Below are 26,732 nucleotides of genomic sequence, written 5' to 3' on the forward strand. Positions count from 1 at the left end.
AATAGGAAGAAATGAGGCGAGCAACCTGCTTAAAACAATAGGTTCAACGGGGCCTTCAAATACAATTAAAGCCAAGAACAGCAGCTGTAAATAAAAAAAAAAGGACAGCAAAGCAAATGGGAAAAAAACAGCTAAGGGCTGCAGGTGGAACCTGTGAGTTGGCCAAAAAGGATAAGAGCAATATGTCCGTCAGCACAGTGATAATAGGGCTCCCCTTCAGCTGCAGTGATTGTTATTTGTTCAGTCCCTGCTAGTCACTGGCTGCATTGTTAGACCCATACAGAGTACGGACACTCAACAAAGACATGAGAATGCTCCATGTAAGAAAGAGCCCATTTCTCAACACAGTAAAAATCCTGTGTGCGGAATTAATGAAATGCTTGTTAAATCACAGGATTTATTTCCTCATAAAGAAGCTGTGTGAAACCTCCAGCAGCCCAGTCTCTCTAGCTGCCTTCCCCTTCAAAGAAATGGGAAAGGGGTGAGCCACTTGGTCAGGATCTACAGCTTATTTTAATTGTAGTTCCTAATTTAAAAGAACAACTGGAAGATATAAATGATTGTGGTGTATCATACATACAAACATACACCAACAGGCTGAATTTGAGTACTGAATGTTATCTGCAAAACCAAAAACTTAACAGCGTCCTGAATACTACAGGCCTTTCACAAAAGTCACTGCAAGAGCTTGACACTTTTAATCATCATTAATCTCCCCCCAGACTGCTTCAGACTTCAGTCATTTCTGTAAGCAGTAGTTAAATGTTACATTAGGCACTGTTTTTAAAGTTAGGCTGACATTTCCTAAAAACATGCATTAAAATCCACCCCAAAGCAGGAGGTTATTCAATTTATTACTCAAATGACCTTGGTGCTGAGATAAAACCGAAGCGACAGTTGGAAAAATGATGTTGTACCTTAGCAACTGAGAAATGGTACCCCGCGACCACACACACAGGCTCTCACCTCTGTGATGATGAAAAAGTCATCTCCCGGCTCTCCTTGGACCACAATTTTCTCCCCGTCTTCGAACTGGACAGGCTCCAAAGCATCGGCCACAGTCAGGCGTTCCCACTTGTCTAAGGACTCTACACCATCGGAAAAAGAGATGCTCAGGACGTGCAGGACTGAGTGATACAAAATGAATGACCTTTTCCCTTCACAAACAACACTGGCCAGAAATCTCGACTCCAGCTTTTTGACTTGCTTGTTGCCCAGACTACATTTATTTTTAACTTTCTAGAAATATTAGAAAAACAAACTATAACTGTGTGGAACTCAAATAAATAAGCCCCCCACCTCGTGAGACCAGCATTCAGCATTGTGAGCCATGGCAGTTTTAATTACATGAAGATCCATCTGTCCCTTTTCTAATCCTTTCTCCAGATTCAGGGTCATGGGGGAGACAGAGCCTATCCTGGGCGTGCACCAGGTCCAAGGCCATGGTGCCAGTCCATCACTGGGCACACAGGACACTCATACTCACACCAGGGCAGATTTCACCAGGACCCAGTTAACCCACCAGCATGTCTTTGGACTGTGTGAAGAAACTGGAGTACCCAGAGGAAACCCAAGCGAACACAGAGGTTCTCAGTACAAACAATACAGTACAAACTCCACGCAGGCAGCACCTTGGGTCCAGAATTGAACCCAGGGCCCCAGTGCTGTGATGCAGCAATGCCTAACCACTGCACCACCAAGCAGCCCATAATTACATGAAGATGATGAGTACTAGCACAGCTCTAGTGAGTAGCTGTTAAATTATGTCCGTCATACTGTAAGCGGTGTTTCCTTTGCAACATTTCCATTTGTTAATCAAGCACTAATTGCTAAACAGAATCCCACAGACCAGCAACAAATTTTATACACCAAAAGAGAGTAAAAATAAATAACCAATCAGGAGGTGGTGTTAATTATATTAAAAAATATAATTATTCTGGATTGGAATGGAAGATTGTTCACTACAATTATATCTATACAGTTCCCGTATAAACAGTATATTCTCCCTTAATATACTTTAAGTTTCTTTGAAACCAATATTTCAAATTAAAAACTTTGTCAATATTGTTAGACAACACATTTATACATTAAGAGTGTGATTTAAGAGCGTGATTTTCAAAGTACTTTGCTCCAGAAAAAAACACTATAAACATTTATTGAAATGAATAAGTTAACAGGAGGGAACACAGGTATGCAGTAAAATCAGTGTTTTTTTTAACTAAAATATAGCTTGTGGAAAAACAGTTGCAGGTCTTCTAAGCAGAGTCTTAAATGCTGCTTATTTTACAATGGAGCAGCCCTCTTTAGAAGTCATCCTGTGGAGATTAAAGATAGTCATGATTTACGGAAGCAATTTGGCACCTGAAGAATGTCTGTATCGTTTATCAATAGGATTAATTGGTTCTGTTCAAACACTTTACTTTGGTTTGATGGCCCATCCCACCTCACTTTAAACCACTCAGCTATGAAGTGTGGTTGCTTTAAATCTGTGTGTTAAAGCCTTAACTAGCAAACAAACTCATCTGAACGACTAGAGGAAACCCCGAAGAAACACAAAAAATAACTGGAAACAGCCATCAAACCGCTTCTCGGCAGAATAAATCCAATGTTTCAACACATACATGTGCAGCATCTTTTAACTCGAAGCGACAGCCTGGTGCACATTTACTTCTTTTGCTCTTTTCATCGGCACCAAACCATAAACACTCTGTGCACTTGTGTAAATGCACAGCACAGAGAGAGGAGTACATTTGCGCTCGGGAGGTTGAAATGCAGTGTGTTCTGGCCACTGCAGTCCAATGTCTTTCAGACAAAAGTGGTGAAAGGAGATCATCTGCTTCTTTCACAACTGCAGGCATTATGAATCACTGCCAATGTTTCTTTGGTGTCCACTCCCTGCCAATTCACCCCAGATTATTTCCTTCATTGTCTCAATAGCACCTCAAAATGACAGTTTTCAGTTTCCACAAAGATTCACGAGACATTCACTTTTTTCCTAATGTTTACCTCTTTGCTGATCACACCCCATACAGTCCAAAGCCTTCCACTACGAATACAATAATTTAATGTATAATTTTTTTAATTATTCATTTAATAATTAGCATTTTACATCCAGTCCTCCTTATTCTCAGCGAATATGTTCCTGGACTGCCCTTGGATAACAAAAAAAAACATTTATATTGGGGGAACGGTTCTTCTACACCATATATATGCCATGGGTATGCCTACTACAGCATATTACGCCAAATAACAGAAGATCATGATCCAAAATAAACATTACAAATCTATTACAATAACAAATAAGGAGGATTCAAAAAGCTAAATCTGTAGATGGACAGTGTAGGTTCTGAGTGATCCCAGAGTCAGGACGACGTGATGAAGCTGTAATGGTGTGATCAGATGGAAAAAGTCACGTGTGAAATTTAAAACCGAGCCTTGGAGATGGTCTAGAAGCTCCGGGGCTCTGAATGTTCTAGAAGCTTCAGGAACACTAAAAGGCACATTATTGTTCAGGAACACCTGACACGCCTGGGTTGGCCTGACACCGCAGGTCCATGGAGGAGTAATAAACGGACGAGGAACAATTTCTCGATTTCTTATTGTATTGAGATTCACTGAGCCTAAATACACAATCTCTTTTCCCCAGTCCCCATTCAACGTCTTCGCAGAGACCATATTTTTTCCTCTTTTTTTTTGTGTGTGTGTTTTTGTGCTGCTACATAATACCACAGTGTTCTTGTAATGTGGATGGTTATGGTCTGTTTAGTAAAAACAGTGGTGATAATGTGGACGAGCAGCCTAGAATTTCAATTTAGGTGGCAGCTGAGTGCCGCCAGTGAACTTACGAAGTAAGAAGAGGATATCTGGGTTAATATCAAACAGAACGGCAAAGGGCTGACAATAGGGGTTTGCTGCCGGCTGCCAGGTTCAGATTGCTATTAAAAGAATCCTTTGTTCAGCTGTGTAAGGAAGCCATGTAGAGGGAAGGAGACTGTACTTAAGGAAGACATTAGGAAGATATTTCTGCTATTAAGTAGAACACTCTTAGGAGCTAAGAAACACAGAACAGGTACTTTTAGATGTGACAGTGTAACGTTTTATGACAGCGTGTTAGTAAAAAAAAATAAGAGATGAGTACTTAAATCACCTGAATATATCCGAAAAGGTATTGAGCCACCTGGATAAAGTAATCATAACATTTAGTTTCAAGTTGTTAAAAAATCGTACTTCAATTCAAACATCTACACAGTCTGACTTTAATTATTAGCATCTGAAAGTCAGATTTTCTGGAAAACACTGGAAAATAGATGGGATTCAACCAGTAACCTCAAAATCAAAGGAAATGTGTTTTTGGTATAGCCTTTTTGGGATCAGGTTTATTTTTTGAAAGAGGAAAAGTTAAAAAAAATCAGGAACACAGTAAAAATGAATAAAGTTAAATCAAAAAAGCTGTTACTGGTAACTCTCTCTGACAGATCAAGTCAAATGTTTTGTAATGTAAGGGAACCTACACCATTTAATCTAGCAGTGACCTCTCAAGGTGAACTACTGCACATCCCTAAACACAATTAGCCAGTAACGCCATGTAGCTCTAACAGGTTCTTAATGGTGGCCTTGGTTGTGGAGTTGTGGGTTTGATTAAACAGGGAGAAAAAACACACAAACAAAATACTAATCTGAGGATCAGCCCTGACGTTGTGTGATGTTGTGCGACAATGCTTTTTAACATTTGCTGGCTATTGGCTGCCTTTGGAATCAGGTCAAGTGAAATCTGCAAAAACATTATCAGATGTATAATTTATTATTTATGCTTATTTATTATATGTATGTGTATGTTTGTTTATTCTTTAATGCAGAAAGTGATGATGTATGCTTAAGGCAACCAACAGAAGATATGAAATTCAGGTATGGAAAACTGCTTGCAGGTAGTCTTGCTAGTGATGTGTAAAAGTACACGTCAGACATAAACCACTTACAGCTAAAACTGATGTGTTAGCATTCTGGGAATGATCTGTCTCCGAAATAAAAATTGCAACATTGCACAACTATATCTGACAACAGAACGTTTTATCAGGATTTGTTAAAATGTATTTGGGCAAAAAGCCTGGACTATATACTGTATGCCCTTCAAACAAACCTTCGATTTTAATTTGTAGAGTTTCTACTCAGATTAAAAGGAAACTATCCAGCACTATAAAATAACTTGGTGGAAAGAAAACTGTCTGGAAAAAACCCTTTAGGAACAGATTTGCCTGATTGCTCGTGACTGATGGGCACTTTACCAGAGATGTTTTAAACATCATCGTGGTATTCAAGATCCTAACTATTCAAGTGGTAATGTGATCCTGCTTCCATAGAATTGACATTTCACGGTACGGTTAACATTTTCCCACTTATGGGAAGTTGTTGTTTGGGGAATGGAGATTGGTTGTTTGGGGATTAGGTCTTTGTTGTTTTATTCGTACTGAAGGACGTCAAGTGCTTGTCCCAATTTTGTGGCTATCAAAATAATCAAAGAAAAACAAAAAAGCCAAGGACAAAAATTGAAGGAGCTGTTTGAAGACGGCCTCTGAGGGGCTATAAAAAGGCATGGAGGAAAAAAGTTGGGGCCTGTGAGCTCTTTGGTGTCAGTTTATTTAGCTTACTTGACAGAGGTTATATCCTCTAACCAGGCAACCCCCTGTCACATTCCCACTCAGCTTCTGATTAAAGACTGGGCTTGATGTCATGGGATAATTGCCACACTCAGTGTGTATAGGTCCCACAACGTCTCATAAGCTCCACCGAGCTCCAATCACCACAAGCCAGGGAATTCCTTTAGGATGTTTCTTCCACATAACTGTTAAGGTATTCGGTGAGTTACAGCAAATGTTTCCATAACTGAGTCAGCTTGTCTGAGCTGCCATGTGCTATCTGTCCAGAAATCCCATGCTAGAAATGGGTTTTAGCTTTTCGAAAGGAGTCAATGGCCATCTTCGTGCTTCAGAAAGAGAACTGTCTAGGTGCTGAGTGTGCGGCGGTGACCGGCGATTTCACACACAAGACAACTGACCCAAGATGGAGACCTTGCTCAGGAATTCCTCATACATCTTCCGCTTCCTCAGCGTGCTGCCCTGTTGGGAAAAAATAAAAGGAGAAATGGAGGAAAAGAGAAAGATGGAGAGAAGGGCCACAGTCAGTAACCGGTGAATTGGTTCGACAGCTGCTGACTCTGATTTTCTTCTGCGCTTGTGATGTGGGTGACAGCCTCTGGAAAACATATCCCTCGTGAAAGAGATCAGAGACAGCAGTGCTTGATGTGCTCACCTGACGCAAACGTGACAGGCCCATCAGCAAGACCCTCCAAAAAGAGAAGCATGATTATGGAAAATTGACAGCAATGTCACAAGTGTGGAACGTGATTCGGATTTATTTTTCAAGACAAGCAAGGGGGACCTTGCAAGACGTTTGCAACAGTGTGTAAAAAATTCCAATTACAGTTTAAAACCGAGAAAAGGTCCATCCTACAGCAGAGAGCACAAGTCCCATCCCATGACCCATCCCACTCACATGCACAGGGGGTTTCCCTAACATTGCTGTGTGTTGCAGCAAAAAAAATAGCACTGACTGGCATGTCTAGACAGAAAAAGAAAGATCAAAAAATGTCTTTTCACTGTGATCAGGTTAATGTAGCCCTTAGGAAAAACAAGAGAAGTCAAAAATGTGCATTTTTACATATGGAAAAAATACAGAAGAGGTACTCTGTAATTCCTCCCTTTAATTTAATTGAGGCCAAGAAGAAACACGTACCCTTGCATTACAGTGTTTAAACTAAACTCCAGTTATTTTAATTAAAGGCATTTTTGCAACATCTATTTTTTTCTATTAAATTCTTTTCTCTCTTTTTTTAGTCTATAAAAAGTAATTTGTGTAGTACAAATGAACCTCACAGCCGTAATAAAAGGGTGGGCTGCTGTCTATTAGAATTCTGACAGCTACAGTAGGCATCGGTGAGGTTCTGAAACCGTTCAAAAACGGAAAGTCTTATTTTAAACGAAGACAATTCCACAACAGCAAATCAATCAGGCCTTCGTGATAACGTAAAGGTCAAAGTTAGGCAATCTGCCTGTGTTTCCTTTCTTTCAAATCTACCTCTCTTTTTGTAGGGAAATAGGCTGGAGTGTATATACAGTCCCTTAGAGCACTCTTAATAAAGTAGCCAGGAAAGTTACAAGTCTTGTCAAACTCGGTGCAGTGTATAATCCCTGTCAGTTCTTTAACATAAAGCAGTGTCTTCTTCCCTTTTAAGACTATTTAACATCATCCACGCTAAAGAAGCACTAGTGTCCAGCATGTGCCATAAACAACATCGGGAGCAGACCTTAAATCAGTAACTAAATAGAATCTTAGGCCTGTTTCATTTCATGCAACTTTCTGCGTCTCCAGACTTCAAAAATTACGTTTGTGCTTGAGCATCGGGAATGTTAAGACTTGGTTCCACAGCATTTCTGATCAAATGTTTTATTATTTTTTTAGTGGAATAACTGGATTTGATTTTTTATAACACCAATAAAATTCTAGTTATTCCCCTAGGAAAAATCTCTCTGGATTGACGGTGCAGCTCACAAATTCCACTGTACAGAGTGCAAGCACACAGAAAAGCAAATTCACCATGCCTGTTTTTATGAGGGAAAGTTTTACTTGGAGAACACAATGTGCAATTAACGGCTGAATACCTCACCCTGTGTATGTGCTCTGTTAATATAAAATCTTGAAAGCATGTAATTATTGACCTTTGCAAAACACTTTTTTTATGATTCTGTAGGATTCCCTTTTAACATAACTAAGAAGGCAAAAATCTTTCCAGAACTATTTGACAAACATACCAAATATGTATTATTATGTAATATTGTGTGTTTCTGGGGTAAATGTTGGGTAAAAAGCTTGTTCCCGCCATATGAAGTAAATAGATAAAGGCTGGCAAAACAAATATGACAACAAGTTACTTGATTAACCACTAAATTGTAAAACCAATCAGCTAACTAGAACAAAGCAAAACAAACATGCTGAGTTGTGATAAGGAGCTGTCGATTTTCCTGCTTAGATTAAGGGTCTGTTTTGTTTTGTACAACCCTTGTGGCTACACATTTATCATGACCAGAGAGGAGATCCTGCCTTTACCCAGTCACAGGACTTGAAATGAACAGAGCGAATGAACAATGTAGGAACTCTTCTGGGACCCATGAGATAGTGAAACACTGAGTCCCATAATGAAATCTTGCATTTACCATGAGTATTCGCCTGTAGCTGTCCCGGTCAATCCCCCATAATTTGAGATCAGTTTTGGCCTTGACAGTTGCTGCCCTAGGGGTCCCATAGATCAGGGCAAGTTCCCCAAAGCTGCCTCCTTCCCCAATACTGGTCACCCATTCTCCATTCACATAGACCTATGGACACACAGACACATAGAGGGAAAAAGATACAACAACACGCAAAACACAAAGCTTAAAGCCGCAACGATTCCCAGTTGTGAAGATGGAAGACAAACCCTATTTTTGTGGATGAAGTTTCAGCTCGTGTTTGTCGAGCACAATTGAGTTGTTGACTTTGTAAATGCCCAGCTCCCTCCCCCTTCCAGTGTATTGGTTTGGCTTTTCTTTAACACTTACAAAAATCGACAAGCAGAACCGTCGCAACGTTAAGCGTAAAATGTCAAGACGTTTTATGAAACCAAAAATTACAGTGGCAGGCTCTATCTTCCATGTGTCTTAAGGCCACTGAAACGATCAAGAGCTTTCTCTCACACAAAACACTAATGCAGAAAAAATAAACCTGCTGAATGCTGAAAACACCACAAAAAGAAAACAGCTAAATTAAGATGAGAATGGAAGCTTTTTTGCCAGTTTTTGTGGAATCCCAGCAACATTATGGTGTCTTTGGGGGGAGTATTTTTGGGCGATGTGTCTGCAGACTCTCCAGTCCAAATGTCTGACGGAGCTGTCTCCTGGCAGCCTGGACTTTAATCATCCAAGCACTGGAACAAGGAAACAGACAGCTGCTGGTTTCAGGGTTCTGGGCTTGAGAAGCAGCCAAGACCATAGTTGTGAGACTTGCAGGCAGTTCCCATGTGTTAGTCATGGAATATCAAGCCTGATAAATACATTTTAAAATGGGTACACTTGGTATCACGCTTTGTTGATTTTAAAAAGACTCTGAGATGTTAATACCCATCAATCAAATTAATGAATTTAGATTTTAGATAACCTTTCTAAGGGTAAGCACCATCTCCCAATTTTTTTTTTATCGAGTCAGGTTGCAACAGGATAGAGTGAGATACCTAAAGTACCCTCCTGGAACTACAAGACGCTTATGTAAATATTTAATCAGCTTTTCAAAAAGACAGTTTGTTCTGTGCAAGTAGACAGCAAAGATTCCTGCATTGTAGCCATTCTATCACCGTTGCCATCTCATCTAGGTCATGCTTCACCTGATCATGGAGGAGAGGCTCTGTACTTTATATGTTTTGAATTGAGGAGAGAAAGCCAATCCTGTTTGATCTATCACTCTGTTTTTTTTTCATACCTTTGTCCCTTTCTGCATAAAATGATAAGTAGTTTCCTGTTTATATTTCTCACTAAATGCTATCTTTTCTCCTAAGATTGCACAACAATGGGACTTTTTTCAGATTATTCCTGCCATCTCAAAACCAGCGTGTCCATGTATAATTTTGTAGAAGAGGAACTAGTTTCAATGGAATTAAAAAAAAAACATTCAACTTTTCTGTTATATATTTCATATTTTACAGGATGCTTGTGGACATCTACACAGCTATATCCATTTAATTATCTTCAGGCTAACACTTTCAATTTTAAATTGAAGGATGGTAAAAATATACAGTACACATAGCTTGTTTCATTCGAGATAGAAGTATAGTAAATTAATAATTCTGAACGTCCAATGTATATATATAAGATGTCTACACCTTTCATTGATCTGATCAGAACTTATTAGTTTGGCTAATTGTGGAATCAATGTACTTGTTTCTTTAGAGGACACTGTGAAATTGTAATGAATATTACTTACATCAACTTCTCCTTGGTCGATTACATAGAAGTTGTCTCCCTCATCACCTACAAAGAAAAACGCCACATATTAAATGACTTATGGAAGGCATTTCCAATAGGATTTTTCCTCATTCAGCAAATCTTTCTGTAAACACTTCATAGAACTAAGAGATTACAGCGGTCCGAAAAATGCTTAGGCTACTGTGTCCTCCCCAGTCTCCTTTTACCCCCTGAGGCCCACAGTGATTTGAAAGGCTAATTGTATGAATTATATTTTGTATTAATTTGACCAAAACCAGCAGCAACTGAAAGAGCCACCGCTTCTGGTGAACAAATATTTTTCTTTCCATGGTCAACATTTAATCCCCACACTTTGTTTTATTAATAGGCAGCTATTGGCTTAAGGATGGCCACGCAAGTACCAACTGCGGTGCCGCACAAAAGCGCCGACACCCTTTCGACTTATTGATAACATGTGCAAACATACAAGGAAATGACATGGACTTTGTGGGAGCTGACGATTCAGCATGGGAACCTGGGATTTTTTTTCCTCACTCGGAAGATGGGACATAAGGAGAAAGTATTCCAGCTGAATTGTCCGGTTGTACAAGGTGTGTGCCATGATTTGGGGGTGGAACTTATGATAAGCATGTTTAGGACACATGAAATACTACAGCAGCATGCAGCCATTGGCTCACATACCCAATGGGTGTTTTTTAGAGGTAATCCGAGGTATTCCTGTAAATGCTACATCAATTAACTCCTTTTACGATTAAAAGACATTAACCCTGAGTGAACAAAAGCAGGTATGTACTGTAGCATATCGGATGCTTTTACAGGACTCGTAAACGCATGATCCTGGACGTATACAACGCCCTTCATCAAAACCAAGCTTCCCAAGAGGATTGAGAAACCTGCCAAACCTACAAATTTATGCAGAGATGCAGCCTCTTTTGAGGCCACCACTGCAAGCCAGCTAACCCACAGTGGCCAGATCATGGGAACATCCAGCAGGAGGGAGGGAAGCAGAGCTCCTGCAGTATCTGGGAATTATCCGGGAATTACGAGCTCGGTGGTTGAACTTTGAGTTTCTAAAAATTTGGATTGTTTTCTGTATCTGGAATGATTTTCACAATTTTATTTTATTTTTTAAAGTCAAACTTTTCAGCTTTTTTTACACACAGAGCTTCTACGCATCTACGTGAATTTCCAGTTGGATGGGAAATATTCACCAACCAGCTCCTTCTTGGTTTTTGTTAATCATTAATTACATCTTTCCGGACTTGAGAGGAAAAACCCAAATGTAATTTAAGACATCCATTGTCTGTCCATCTCCTTTTAAGAGTTTAGGACTATGACATATGAAACCTTTTTTCCCATGTCTGGTTTATCAAAACCGTGGAACCCTAAAACTTGTGGTATAGACAGATTAAATTCTGTGTGCATTTTTTATTTACCAGGCAAAACATTTTTTTTTAACGACACCAAAAATAACTAAAATGTAACAGTGGTCGAAAGCCTTTGCATGGGAAATGCCATCTTGGTTACCGACATGGCTGTCTACTGTGTTGGCAGAAGGTTCTGGCCCCATATTAAAAATCAAAATGCTAAACACGCAAACATCAACATAAAGCTTACTAAGGTTAAACCCATGCTAATACCGTTATTCTCCAGTTGGAAGGTGGTTCCTGGCTTCCAAGATAGTGCAGACTGGTGAGCAGGACAGAAGTTCGCTCTGCTGCACGACCGTAACAAGAATGTTCTTCAGGCAGGCAGCACCGTCACTAGAGTTACTATCCCGGGGCAGACACCAGGATTACTAGCCCTTGGCCGGTGAGCTGGAGTGTAGGATGGAATCCTACCATCATCAGACACCTGCACACGTCTTCAGTGGAGGTGTTAATGAATTGGCTTACTGTACTTCAGTGATGTTTTGACAGGGACCACAGAGATTTTCCCCCCATGTTTTATCATGGTTATTTGCAGAAATCAGACCACCCATCTCCTCACTATCAGAAAGCAGCTTGTTCCTGGTAAGGGCAGCAGCTGGTCTGATACAGTGTTTTCTGGGCTGAAAGAGGACATGTACAGTACGTAGTAGGCGCGACTACATGTTAATTGGGTCGTAAGGTCATCACAGGGCTTGCACACCGATACTACTGATAACTACAACCAATTAACAACCAATTAGCCTAGAACCTAGCCAGCAGTCTTTGGAAGGCTGATATCAGAGCACCTGAAGGAAACTGTGAGGAAGCAACACTACCTACAAGTCATTGTGTGCCCTCCATAGATGTCATAAAGATTAAAATGCAATAAATAGCAATATGACACATTTCAGCATGGAATAATCCTTTACCTGCGGCTTTGCAGCCTACTCCTGCTGAAGCAGCTCCCTACTCACACTTCATAAATAATAGTATTTGTCCACATCTTTTCTCATGTGCACAAAATCCGAACAAGTTAGAAAAATAATAGAACACTCATAATAGTTCCTTGCATTTATATGGCATATAAATATGGTAGATATATAGACTTAGAAATTCTGGTCTAGAGGGAAGAACGGTAACTATTGGACCTCCAGCAGCACTTTCAACGGCAACTCGTTTATCCTTGGAAGTCATTCGCTTCTGATCAGCTCCTTAAGATCCCAACTCCTGCTTGCTTTCCAAATCTCGCAAGACCGGGCCGCAGGGAGGTAACAATGCTGCCGAGAAAGACAGACCATCGAGTAAAGAAGCGAGATCACACAAAACAACAACCATTCGACGTGACTAGAATCTTAGTCTTCTCAACAAGGAATGTCTGATTGTGTTTTCTTACGTTAAATTATTAAACTTTTGTAAAAGCTAAGACCTAAGAGGTTCCCTGAAGACTCGAAGGATTAACAACCCTGTTCTGTCATTCAATCAGGAAAAGAAGGCCCAAAGCTAATTAATATGATGTGCAAGGTGCCCATAACTCATGTGGCTAGAAGTCGCAAAGGGGGTGCAAGCTGCACACATGCTTGCTCAGTTGATAATTATCAAATACCATCAGGAACTCGTCAACACACTCCTCCTCACCAACCATTATCCCTGGTGCACAGCAGGCTTTGTTTTCATATCCACTAACCTAAACCCGAGTACCAAGTACAAATATTTACCAGCTGCAGGCACAAAGATCCCACAGTCGTACGGGAGTTTAGAACTGCTTTGTACTGTAGGTGATTTGTTTCATTTCATTTCCAGCACTACATCAAACACACTGGGAATGCAGCTGAAAGCTCATTTCCTTCATTTACCATCATCGGCTATTCAGATTTACTTCTGTGACTTGGAGCACTTTCAGAGTTCTCATACCATTGAGGTATTACAAATTTGACAGAACAATACGAACGTTCCAAAAAAAATGGCCAGAACAGCGAGGAAAACAACATATTTCTCCTCCCTTTACGTTTTCATCATCCATTCGAGCTCTGTGCATTTTTTATTCCATAAGTTGTTTACTGCACCGGATTTGAAAGCATCACTTTTCCTTCATACTCTTCCCTCCAGCAACAAGCCATATAGCCACACAGACAGCTCTTCCAACAAACACAAAGTCACCCAGCTAGTTCCAGAGTTTGCGGTTATACCACTAACCCAGGAGAGTCCTCTCTGATTAATCCCAGTGCTACACGGGCTGTACTCTTGGGAACTTGAGGAACCAAGGTCCCAGTTGGTTAGTGACACAATCCAGACCTGAACCACCTAGATCACAGAGTACAGCCTTGGTAGTGTGTGGTTTTACCTCAGAATTGTTTTATCCTCATAACAGAAGACATGCGACAGACAAAAAGTAAAAAAAGGTTGAAGTTTTGCACAAATCCCCCCTCCCCCAAAGAATAATAAACAATCAATGTATTCACCTTTCTGCTTAAATAATGCAGAATATGGAATCATATTCAGAACCATTCTTATATTAAATAATATCAAATTGAACAACAATGAAAATGTTCTTTGCATTGTAAAAACTAGTGCCAAACATGATAGCAATCATACACTGTAACTCGGCAGGCTCTACTTTGGTTCTTGCTATAGTTTGCAAGCTCTTTTGTAACTCTGGAAAGAAGGTAGGCATCTGTGTGGTGAATTATTTTTAAGAACACAACTTTGAGAACATTCCGCTCAGACTCCTAGGGTGATAAATATATTGTACGTTATACAGTACTTTGCAAAATTATTCTGATTCTTTCTATGGCAATATAACACAGACATTTTAAACTTAATATCTTGAATACGTTTAAGAACTTTTAATGATATTATAAAGTTTATAACTTGGATGCTCAAACTCAAGACCTTTAATGTATAGATAAGTTGCAGTAAATATCAGCAATATCAAGGAGAAAAAACTGAAATATGTCGATTGCATAAGTATTCGTACCTGTGAACTTCAGCAGCGATTGCAGCCTCAGGTCTTTTGGAGTAGGCTCTACCACATGCATGTGTAAAACGGCATGTTTTGGGCTTTGAGTCCAGCTCTGCACACTGGTTTAGTGCAAGGATTGCCTATACTTCTTGGCAGATTTGCTCAAGCTCTCTCCAGTTGCTTAGACATGACTTACGGAAAGCAGTTTTCAAGTCTTTCCACAGATCCTCAACAGGATTCAAGCAAGGACTTTGACTGAGCTACTCAAGGACTTTCACCTTTTGAAGCTCTGGCCTTGTGCTTTGGGTCATTATCCTGCCAAGAGGTTAAGTTTTGTCTCGGTTTCAGGTCTGAAGCATGTTTTCCTATAAGATGTGCCAGTACGTTGCTCCCTATACTGTATGTTCCCAACAGTCCTGACAAATTTCCCAGCCCCTGCTGATGAGAAGCAGATCTATAACAGGATGCTGCCAACACTATTTTTGACAGCAGGGATGGCGTTGACTGAGTGATGCACTGTGCTGTGTTTGCATCAGAGGTAACACTTTGCATTTAGAACAAAGTGTTCCAATTTTGTCTTTAGCTGACCACAAACTCTTCCACCATATGTCTGCAGTATCACCTACAAGGCTTTGTTGCAAACTCCATGTGCAGTGTGAGATGGGTTTCCCCATCCTCTGTTATGCAGGCCAGCTTTGTGAAGTGGCTGTGATATCATTGACTCATGTTTTCCTATATCAGAAACAGAACTCTGCAGGTCTTTCGAAGTTGCCATCCCTGTCACAGAGGCATCCCTATCCAGTCTCCTCTTTGCCCAGCTGCTCAGTTAGGAGTGACAGCGACAGTCTGGGTGTATGATTCACATCCTCAAAGCTTCTTAATGATAGACTTCTCAGTGTTCCAGGGGAGATTCGGGGTTATCGAGTTTTCTTATACTTTATTCCTGATCTGTGCTGTTTTACAACTCTAGTTGTTTTAAAAGCTCTTTGGTTTTCAAGGTTAATCCCTTGCTTGGAATTCATTACCTGAATAAGGGACTTTACAGACCGTGTGTATTGTGAAATCATTGTGACTGGCAGTATTGTGACTGAGGCCCTACAACCACGTGGCTGGTTAAGATAATTTTGTGCATCTAAGAGGTTTGCCACAAAGGTTTTGAAGACGCAAGCAATCTTTACTTTTCTGTGTTTATTTCATATTAATGATTTATTTACTTCTTAGTTTTTTTGCTTTTGAATGTGTGGAGTAGATTGTATATACCTGTACTGTGTAACATTTATTAACAGCTGCTTCATAGTGTCATGACTGCAAGTGTTAATGCAACAAAATGTAACGTGCATGGGTCTGAATACTTTTGCAAGGTACTGTATATGAAGATATTCACGTATTTAAACTATGTTAACTATTCATCTTCAATTTCAAATTTAAATTATTTAAATTCTGAAATTCGTTGAAATAACATTTACATGACAGAACAAATGATAAGCTGAAACAGGAACATAAACAGATGTGACACATTAAACTTCTGCCAAGAATATTTTAGGATTTTCACGCAAGTCCTAATCAGAATGAGTATTTTAATATATCAATAATCTTTTACTCACAACTGAAACATTAATCATCTACTGAGTGAAGTCATTTAAATGTCCTAGTATCAGGGGTAAAAAATATATCTATTCATAGAAACAACTTTAGTGAAACGACTGAGAGTAAAAAAGACAAGCTCACATTTGATGAAAACCTTTATCGTCATGTCTCCCCTTACTAAATAGCTTGAGAAAACATTGTGTGTCTTTGGCTTTCTATGGCCTGGCTGAGAGGGGGAGCCAGTTTTCTCAAACAGAGTCCTGGAATCTCTCAATAAAAGGACTGCAGTGTGTCTACAGATTCTGGTTAACATGAAATGTTGTTTTTAGAAATAAATATAAACAATCTCTGAATCATGTGAACTCTCAAGATCATAAGAGCTCTTTTTTAAACCTCCCCCTTTCGCTGGTTTGAAACCCAGCTTGCACTGCTAGTACCCAAAGCCAGGTCTCAGGAGAAGTCCAGGCTAAGCAAGCTGGCATTATGAAAGCCTATTCCAGCCCATGAGATGATTCGGTATGTTTTCCTACTCAATTCTTCACGTCTGATTTCATATGGCAACTGAGGGGCATATGGATTGAGATCTATAAGTTAGAGGGTCGAAAATATGAGCTATCGCATTGCAATGATGAAGGAAAACAGTCTATAAAATAATGGGCTACATAATATATGGCACCTTTGAAGTGTATGTTCAAAGTAAGAATACTATTCCTAAACAATGCTTTTTTAGCCGAGTTTAAACATGAATACCGTGCACACCTCAAAACAATGAGTTGCCTGTTTTTACATTATAATTGAAGGAAGTAAGTGCATTGTTCTTTAAAGAATTACACAACATTCCAAAAGCAAGTTCGTAGCTACTGAGTAATTTAGGAAGTGATTTTCCTGAATATGCACTGTACGCCCCTTATTATCACCAAATTAGGACACAAACGTGTCTCGGTGTGCATGTGTGTTGGGAGAGGAAATAATGTGTTCAAACCTTGCTGGATGACAGTTTCTCCTGCGATGTGTGTGACTGGGAACATGGCATCAAATATATCGCTGAAAGAAAGAGGGAGAACGTAGTTATCATGCTGTGATACTCGCTTTGCTCTCTTGAATTAAAAAACATGACATTTTTAAATCTGTGAAATGAAAAATAAAGTAGATGCCCTTATCTAAAAGCCTTTAGTAACCCATGCTTCTAAAACCCAGTGTTATCATGTACACTGATGTATAAATACACCAATCACATGTACATATCGTCAGGCTCGTCCTAGCTGCTGCTCTGTGGGGGGAGCTAGCACTGGCGTGGCAGTCCGCTTCTGCTTCATCGGCCTGTCACTCATTGCCGGTTGCCATGGACACTGACAGGAGACTTGAATCACCTGGAGGCGACCACCAACTTGCCTGTCTGGGTGATTTGGGGATATTTAAGAGCTGCTCAGGCTGCTCACGCCTCTGTCATAGTTTGTGTCTCCTGTCCTTTGCTTGTTTCTGTTTCCTGACTTTGCTTGGTTCTTGTCTACATTTCTTGCATCTCCCTTGTGCTTGCTCTGGTCTATGGCATTGATCATCTCGGCTTGGACCTAGTGTTGCTTGACCTCATCCCCCTGGTCATCTCCTTTGTGCCCAGCTGTTCCCTAACTTTATATTATATAATAATAATAACAACTAATAAAAGATCAAAAACACAGAAATGCCCCAGAAAAAACACTAGCACTGTCAATGGAATACTGTGGTATTTTTATTCTATGAAACTGGACTTACTAGTGGAAAGTATCAAATAGAATTTTAGGTATTTGGCAGTAGATCGACAACAATAAGCATATAGTGGTGCTATAATGAATGTCCTGGACTTGCATATTTGGGGGGTTGTTTTTACATCTTGGATGCGCAAGGCCCATTTACATCAATTCACACTCTGTCACTCGTTTACCAGTATTGCGGTATGTTTATTGTTCTGTCATGTACTTCCCATAGGTCATCAGAAAAACGCTGAATTCAAAGTACCAAGTGGTTCCAAGAAGGACTGTAACCTTTTTGAGACCTACAGATTCACACATTCGGATACACAGACCTTCATGCTTAGTCACAGCTTTATATTCATGCTTAGTCACAGCTTTGACTTTGTTAGTCTGTTTGATCACTTTTGCATTTCCTCATTTCCACCCACACTAGACTCCCCAAGGAAGCACGATCCATTTCTGACGGCATTGCTTTAAATGCTCCGTTACTCCACCTCTTTTGTTCCTGAAATTCCTGTGTTTGCATGACCTGCCAGCAGCACCTCTGAGGGCAAGCAAGGAAGAAACAACAAACCATCAGCAATCGTGTTTGTGCTGCATTAATCCCCAGCCAGTCAGTAAAATGCCTGCAGACCAGTGCTGTTTGAGGCTGGTGACCCCAGAACCTTTTCAACAAGGTCCTCTTGTGCCCTGTTATACGGTGTACATGTCCACCAACAAGAGATGAGAGAAAACTACCGCTGGAGAGGAGGCAGACTCGCAACTGTCAACAAGACTACTTGAAGTTTATTACACTCCAACAAAGCAGACCCAGCAGAGCTGAACGGTCACACTGTGAAATGTTTTGAGATGTTGCTGTTGTTTTTTTCACAATGAGGGATCAAAGACGACCACGCTATTCAGTTCATCTGCAAAGCTAATGCACAAAAACAACAAAAACACACATAGGAGCATCTTATTTTAAGAGCCAAAAGCAGTGAAAACAGCACTAATGCAGATAGTTTAAATGGCACGTACTGGTGATAAGTGACAAAGGTGTATGCGTTGAGACTTGAATGGTGTTGCAAAACTTATTTAATCAGCTGCATACCATCTGTCTTATAACGGAATATAAAAATGAAAAGTCATGAATATCAAAGATCCACAGGCTGATACAACGTGGTGAGTGAATCTAGTACATGCCTAAGCCTGTGTTTCATGTGTGTGATTTTAGGCATGTACTAAAGCTGCACACTGAATACGTGTCTAAATATGTCACAGATTAAAGTGAGCTAAGAAAAGCAGGATTTTTAAAAGCTCGCATTTAAAGAGAAAAAACATACACTAATCCTTCTAAAATATTCCTCACAATGTGTGGGTTCTTTGTTGAACTTTAAATTTCCCTTTTTTTACACGTACAGTAATACTATCCAAAACGTTTTTTTTTCTTGATGGATTCTCCAGTGTCACTGTCAACAAACTGCAGCAGTTTGTACCCAACACTTACAAGTCTCTGAGTGTTTCATTATTGACCTTCAAGTGGTTTTACTTTCTGAGATGACAGTGCCAATGTCTCTCAAAACTTTGAATAACCGAATCAAGTCCTAGCATGAACTCATATAGTAAAATTAAAGAGATAAAGTTCCTTTAAAGGGACTGTGTACACATCTGAAGAGGAATAAGTTTATTCCATGCTGAAAAGAGAAGAAAGAAAACACAGTGTTTCGGTTGTGGAGCCTTCTTCGGGTGTGTGACTCTTCTAACACTGTGTCCAAATATATGGACAAAACCTTTTGAATTTTCAGCATGGAATTAACTTCTCATTGTTATTCTTCACCTCCCACTCGGACCTTTTATATTCCTTTAATATACCTATACATGGAATACCTTTCAGGAACTGCTCAGCTTGCTTTCCTTTGAACTATCCCCAGATCAAAGGGTTTCACAGTTCTCATGCGCTGAACTCTAAAGCCACTTTACAGCAGACATATCCAAATTAGAATGTAAGAAAAAAATACAACATTAGATCCTACAATTCAGTTCTACAGTACAATTCCAGCTGAGGTGCTGGTGGTATATTGTAAATTGTTAACATCTCTTGATTTCAGAATTAATAATTAAGTGTTGGCATCTGTTGTACTGTACTATCTTCATTTGGACAAGCATTTTGTGCGTTACCCAATGGAACTCACAATAAAGGTTGGTAGCTCTTCCTGTGCATGCCTACAGGCTCCGTGGTCAAGTGTCTATCTTGCAATATATTCATGTTTTTAATCGTGTGTTAATTGTACCCATCGAATGCAAATACACGGATGGGTCATTGAGCAAATGAACAATTTCGTCAACTCTGTAGCTTCGAGCTCTCCCTTTCTTCGTGATTTCACTGTGTTTTTGTGTATCCGATTTTGAAGGTTTGTAATTTCAGCTACCTACCAATCACCCTGGGTAACTTTTCACAAAGCCAGTCCTGTTCAGTGTGGAACCAATGGACAGGAAGTCCAGAAACGTAAACACAAAAGGATGGCTGTCAAGATAAAGCCTCTGTCAGCAGTAAGCAGAAAGGGCTTATAACCCCTCCCCAGGTTATAATTTATCAGCCTTCAATCAGAACTGCTTCATCAGATGATGAGTTATAGCTAAAAGCAATCCATTCATGTGGAAAGTATTCATTTGTCATCCTTAAATTTGCACTTCCCAGGTAAAAGAACTGAAAAATGTCAAAATTCATATGAAGGGCTTTTGTCTGGAAAGAAGACAGCTTCCATCTCGAAAATCCAAAAATAACTCCTGTCAGGCAAAAGCTGATATTCTGTTTCCTTTTTTAAGATAATGTACTAAAAAGGCTTAGTCTTGATGACATTATGTAGAATGATATATCCATTTAACACCAGACAACGTTTAGGCGCAGTCCTGGCACTGTTGGTACAGCATGGGTCTTCCCTAGCAAACTGTGATTTCTCAGCATCATTGATCAGAGATATAGGAGTCCCCTATTTGGTACTACCTCACTGTATGGCACACAGAAATGTCAAGTGGCTTGATATCACAGCCTGGTTCTTCCATTCCAACGCAGGGGCCAGAGAGAAGAGCTGAGCTGATTGACAAAACACCAATTTCGAAACGGGACAGTATGAAAAGAATGACCAATTCCAAATTAAGAACAACCCTTATACAAAGTTTTAACTTTCAGCTGGAGTTGATCGATGCATGATAGTGCTTTGTTAACACTAAAATATGTATTGCCCAGAACACATGAGTATTTATGATGTTGCGAGTTAGGTTACAGATTACATTAGCAGTTACAGCTAGGTACACTTCCACATGAGTATCTGAAGAGGCTGAAAATAGGCATCAGCCTTTTGACCCTAAAGCCGTAAAGATTCTATTTTATTTAAATTCTGACTTAAGAAGTTAAGTCAGAATTTAAATAAAACAGAATCTCCAACGAATATGATATTGTAATTGACACTTTTAGGTCTTTCTCATCTCAGTTCATTGCAGGGCCAGCTTTGACCCCTAAAAAGGGAGAAGGAGGAAGTGTAGACTTTTCGAACTGCTGGTCTTTTAACATGTCATGGGCAACACAGCCCTGTACTGTTATGAGCTCAGCCGGACCTCGTTAATTAGCAATCAGCATTCCGCACATGACTCTCTATTTAAACCCTCTGCGACCCGCACGTCACTGTATTGAACAGCCTGCTGTTGTCCTGAGCTCTTCCTCCTCCTGAGCCCTTCAGCAAATGACCCCTTCTCCTACTCTGGATCCCGACACTGCTCGCCCAGGTGGCTGCAGGGGTCCCTGTGTCAGCCCTGCTGACTTAAAGGGGAACTATAATGCTATTTTTTAGATTTCAGGGCATTGATAAGTGCATTTCAAACCACAGTGAAAGTAAAATGTACACAGTAACGTGTAAAACCTCCAATTTACGTCACAAAATAGACAAAATTTCCAGGTTTACGCAGCGCCATGTTCTGTGATTCAGAATGAGGCAACAAAACTGATGAATACATCTCTTTTGATCCAAGAGAAATATTGCTCTCAACTTCCAGATGATTTTGCCAACAAATACTACTTACTTTTTAACACTGCATGCAGATCACGTTGGAACCCTTTTGCAGTTAAATAACTACTGCACAACCTGTACCTATTCCATTGTACATCTCATTGCATCAGACATTACAGTGACTAGTGAGCAGGAAGGGCTGCAACACGTCACAAATGTCGTGAACTCTCGCTCTCGGCCGTGGTGAAACCAAAGGTTTGCCACCACATGGCGACCTGCAGTACTTTCACAGAGGTCACGATTTTGTGCTTCATTCAGAATGTGTAAAATTTTGCGATACTTTCAATGAATTTTTCTTTAACCAAGATTTAATAACCGGTCTGAGAAAATAGAACTGTGGTTCCCCTTTAATCCCACGTTACTCGCAGGAGCTAATGAGAGAATAATGAAACTCAGAAAGATAATGTGACAGGGGCTCTTGTTACTCAGTGGCCCCCAGCTCAAGTCAGTTACTCACAACGTGTCCTCTGTAGCATGGTATTCAGGTTCCTGGTGCTCTATCATTTGAAAGAGACCTAAACATGGAGGCCTGTTGTAAGTAAGTGCAACAATATACAATAGTCTCATAGTTTAAAAAAAGAAAACTGGATTAACCTGCATCTTGAAAATGAAACATTTATTTATTTAGTATGAGAGGACCATAAAACAAGGATATGATGGCGTGTCTTAGATTGTCTGTGTCCTTGTCTGATGATGCAGTAGCAGTCCAACAGGCAGTGTCTCTGACAGTACGAGCAGTGGTTGGCCTATTATCTGTACCTCACTCCCCCAGTGAGCCATGAGGAGCACTGAAGAATGTTATCAATCCTATCAGTGGCAGGGCTGACCTCAGGGGAGATCATACAGGAACTCAGGTTTACAACAGATAGGCCATCAGCAGGCCTACCTAATACTAAACATGTCTTTATCACTTCAAAGAACCAAGGGTACCTTCACCTAAGGCAACTCTCCTCTTGAATGTTTTCAGACTTAGTTACCATTTAATCATGTTGCTGGTGGACATGCCTTATAATTTTCAGAGAATGTGGTGAGGGAGAAATGAGAAAGGAAACTGTACCTACTTTAATATTTCCTACTTTCTACCAAATGGGGCGTATTCATTCTCATGAATTACCTCTTAAGAGACAGTTAAAGTACTCCAAGGAAGGTTAGATACTGCATTTGGCCTGGAGGCTTTGGCATATCGGTCGTTCCATCTGGAGCAGGTCGTAGTAGCAAATTAAAAAAAAAGGGTGAGGATATCAGTTTTAGAGTTTTGATTTTGAAAATTTTGATTTTGATTTTCATTATTCTATGGCAGAGTCAGATACCAAGAGTTAATGTTTTCACATTTATTTTCCCCCTAAGCATATCAAAACTTGGCTGCACCCTCCTGAAACTTGGATACCTTCTGTTAAAACCAGTGTTAATGCTACAATGTGTTCTCACTCTGACCTTTAAAAATACCTAAGAAAATGCTGCAGTATACTTTATATTCTCCGAGCATAAGATGTAATTATTTCAAAGGCTAATATAAAACATATTCAGAAAGTTCCAGTAGGTGCTTTTACACTCATTAGTATTATCAGTCTTATGAAAAACTGTATGCAGTGATGTGCATGTATACCCAGCTACAGTTACAGTGCGCAGACACGGTGGTAGTAAGCAGAACACCTTTAAGAGTTTCACATGAGGTTTCTTCATGACAGGCAAACAGGAAAAAGAATAAAGTGGGCTTAAATTAATTTAATTCAGATTTATTTGTATAATGCTGGTAAGTGTTCCGACACAGCTCAAAGGGAAAAAAATCTAAGATTATTATTATTTGATTTTATTTATCTGATTATTTGTTTTTTCCCCCCTGCACAAGTTTTTTGACAGCTAACAAATTACAAAGAGCTTTTGAATAAATATATCAGCCTGGTAATACAGACTTAACTCACTGGGGATACTGTATATGTTCCAGCATGTGTGTTCCCCTGTCAGAGGCTGAAATGTTTTTTTTAATAAGTAGATTCCTTGGGAGTGGGGGAATTTTATGACGGATTTTTAAAAATGTATAGATGCTTTTACACTCAGTGCGCAGTGATATAATACATAATACATATACATAATACATAATAATACATAATACAATAATACATATATTATGTATATTGTATATATATAGTAAAGTAACTGCAAAGACAATGGAAATTCTGGGTTGTTTTCAAATGTTTTCTCAATATAAAATAAATTCAACACTTGATATTGTCCTTGTCTCACTTGTCTCAATCTCAATCAGAGACAAATGAAATACATATTAAAATAAGATGATCATTGAGTGTAAGAAAGATATAAAACTGATAGATTTCCCAGTTATACAGAAATTATGTAATCTACTGAAAAACAACAGTTTTGGCCACTTATTTTATATTATTTTCCCAATCCTTATATGCACTGTGAAAAAGCCCCATTCTCTTTATACCCCAAACCCTTCTCAATCACACTTCAATAGTAAAATGAGGCCAGTCTTTCCTTTCTTAAAGCAAGCAGGAAGGAGATCAATTATATCCAAAGAAAGAACAGGTAGCCTATCTACTTATCCCATACACCTGGCCCTTTTATAACAGATATAAAATCCAGCATGCTTCCTGAATGCTTCTAAGGGCATGCAGAGGCTTCATTAAGCACCTGGAAAGCTAGTTTTATGGTAATGATCTACCGTGACCAGTATGATACAATTAGCGCTTCTTGATTGAAGAAAGTTATTTACAAAGGAAAGCCCAACTCAAATGCTGTCACGGTGTGGTGTGGAGACTATTTACAGCCAATCTTTATGGCTGGGTGTGATCTGTAAAGAGGATTGTGAAGTACCTTCAGGTCAAACACTGACTCACTGGCTAAAAACAAGATCTACGCTGGGCTCCAGCTGCCTTTCACAACCAAATCAGGACGCTGGGAAGGTGACATGAAGAAAGAGTTAACTTCATTTTGGTTATGATTACAGAGAAGGGATCAGGGATCAGTAATTATATTGTAAATCCATGCTAAAAAGTAAAATCGAATGTGGATTCAGCTGTAATTCATAACATGTGTACATATTTTTATGAAGACAATTATATTTGGCAGACTCCATACCAGGTCAGTTTTCAGTAGCTTTATTTTACAGCAGCAGAAGGAATCCACGATAAACTGCAGTAAAGCACACTGCACATTACGTTGTCTTTGACAAGTGAAACCAAACAGCTGTGCTGGAAATACACACTCTATTTAACAGTGTTTTATACCTCCGTCGGTTTTCAGGTCTAATTTGGTAAATGATGGCTGACACGTGGGACTGCACAAAATATTGGCAGGCCTCACTCTTTGGCAAACACTTGTACTGACAAACTTCATTCCAGCTGTGAAGTGGAAATAACCTTTTTTTTTCTGCTCCTTAGATTCATCTGGTTTTCTCTCATACTTTCTATCTGTGCAAGGTGCAAGCAAAGCCACAAGGAAGGGAAGCAGCACGCTGCTGGTTTCAGACAAGCGGCTGACGTTAACAGTCACCTCAAGGACAGAACCGTCATTTCAGGGCTTCTGTGTTTCTCAGGTATTAGCGCCTGCAGGACTGAAACAACTGCGTGAAGAGAGTGGATTTGAATCTAGGCCATTCCACTCTTTACCTAATGTATGAACTCTCGGTGTCAGTATTTAAATGGCCAGATCACTGTTAGTATTGGGTTGCTTACAACAAACAAGAGGGTCTTTGTCGTGGAATTCAACAGTGATTCACTGTGGCTCATTTGAAGACTATTGGACTTTCCAATCTACAGCAAGCTACGTGTGTCCTTCAAATGCACTCAAGCTAGGCTATTTCACTGCAGGAAAAGAGGAGGGCAGTCTTCACAGTTTAAACAATGTCATCCTGTCTAGGAAGGTACTGTAGGTCTCCTTTTCAGGCCATCATCCTGTCTACCCGGTCAGTAAAAAAGACTGGTTGATGTTTGTTCTGAAACAGTGACCAGAAATATTGAAAATTATAAAACTTCTTAAAAAGTGGTTAATAAACTTAAAAGATTAGACGTATCTGAAACAAACAGTAAGCTGTTTATCCTGGTGAGGGTTGTGACGAGCCAGAGCCCATCCTGAAAGTAGAGGTCCCAGGCTGGGAGTTGACAATGCATGTCTTCTGGGGACTGCACAAGGTCACAGGAATAGCCCAATCCAAAACTGGCCAGCATGCAAACTCCACATGGTTTCCTGAGAAATCAACTCGGGAGCCTAGAGCTGTGTGGCAGCCGTGCCAGGCAACATGTTGTCTTCAGAGGAAGCTGAAGCAGGTGAACAAAAAAGCAATTTGCAATGGAAGAGGAGCAATATCTATGGCAACAGAGAGGGATTCAGGTCATCAAGAAAAAAAAACTGGCATCTATACAACACTTCACTTATTAGTAACAAACATAGTCTTGAACTTGATCGAAATTGTTTTACAAAAATCCCAGAGCAGATTGATGGGTTTCTCATTCACAAAGCTATGCCGTTTTGGTTCCTGTTTCGTTGTCTAGTTACACACAAAGGGACAGTCGAGGCTTTCTGGTTCACTGCAAAATGTCCCCCAAATAAAACAGAAATAAAATTTCCTAGCAATGTTTACATAAGAATCCTAATTTAATCACTCTCATTATTACAAGACCGTCATGCATTTCGTCCTGTCACTTCCTCAAACTTGAATTTACTGTCAGAAAACAGAGCAAATTGTTCTCTGTTGCAAAAGGCTTTGAACATCAACATTGTTATTCGTGTATCTATACGACCACTACAGTGACAAATAATAATGATGATGGAGATGAAAATTACACAGGAAAAAGAAGATGCTTTCCTTTTCAAAAGCCAAAAACTGCCACATATAATAAGTTGATGTAACAGAATATTTTCTAAATTAAAAGGTGTTTTCTTCCTGCCAGTTAGTAACTACTGTCTGTTTGAGGGCTGCA

General features: G+C 39.7%; 1 protein-coding gene across 4 annotated transcripts in view; it reads right to left on the reverse strand.

Moving 5' to 3' along the window:
* prkar1b (protein kinase, cAMP-dependent, regulatory, type I, beta) overlaps positions 1-26,732 on the reverse strand; it is a 76,826-nt gene that overhangs the window by 8,186 nt on the left and 41,908 nt on the right. For all 4 annotated transcript variants that reach the window (XM_015359786.2, XM_006636966.3, XM_015359788.2 and 1 more), the window contains 5 exons: positions 17,002-17,063; positions 10,063-10,109; positions 8,268-8,426; positions 6,053-6,113; positions 967-1,088 (listed from right to left, as the gene is read on the reverse strand). In XM_015359786.2, coding sequence (XP_015215272.1) covers positions 967-1,088; positions 6,053-6,113; positions 8,268-8,426; positions 10,063-10,109; positions 17,002-17,063 — 451 coding nt within the window. The remainder of the gene's footprint in view (positions 1-966; positions 1,089-6,052; positions 6,114-8,267; positions 8,427-10,062; positions 10,110-17,001; positions 17,064-26,732) is intronic.

Source organism: Lepisosteus oculatus, chromosome 19, assembly GCF_040954835.1.
Source record: "Lepisosteus oculatus isolate fLepOcu1 chromosome 19, fLepOcu1.hap2, whole genome shotgun sequence".
Taxonomy (NCBI): domain Eukaryota; kingdom Metazoa; phylum Chordata; class Actinopteri; order Semionotiformes; family Lepisosteidae; genus Lepisosteus; species Lepisosteus oculatus.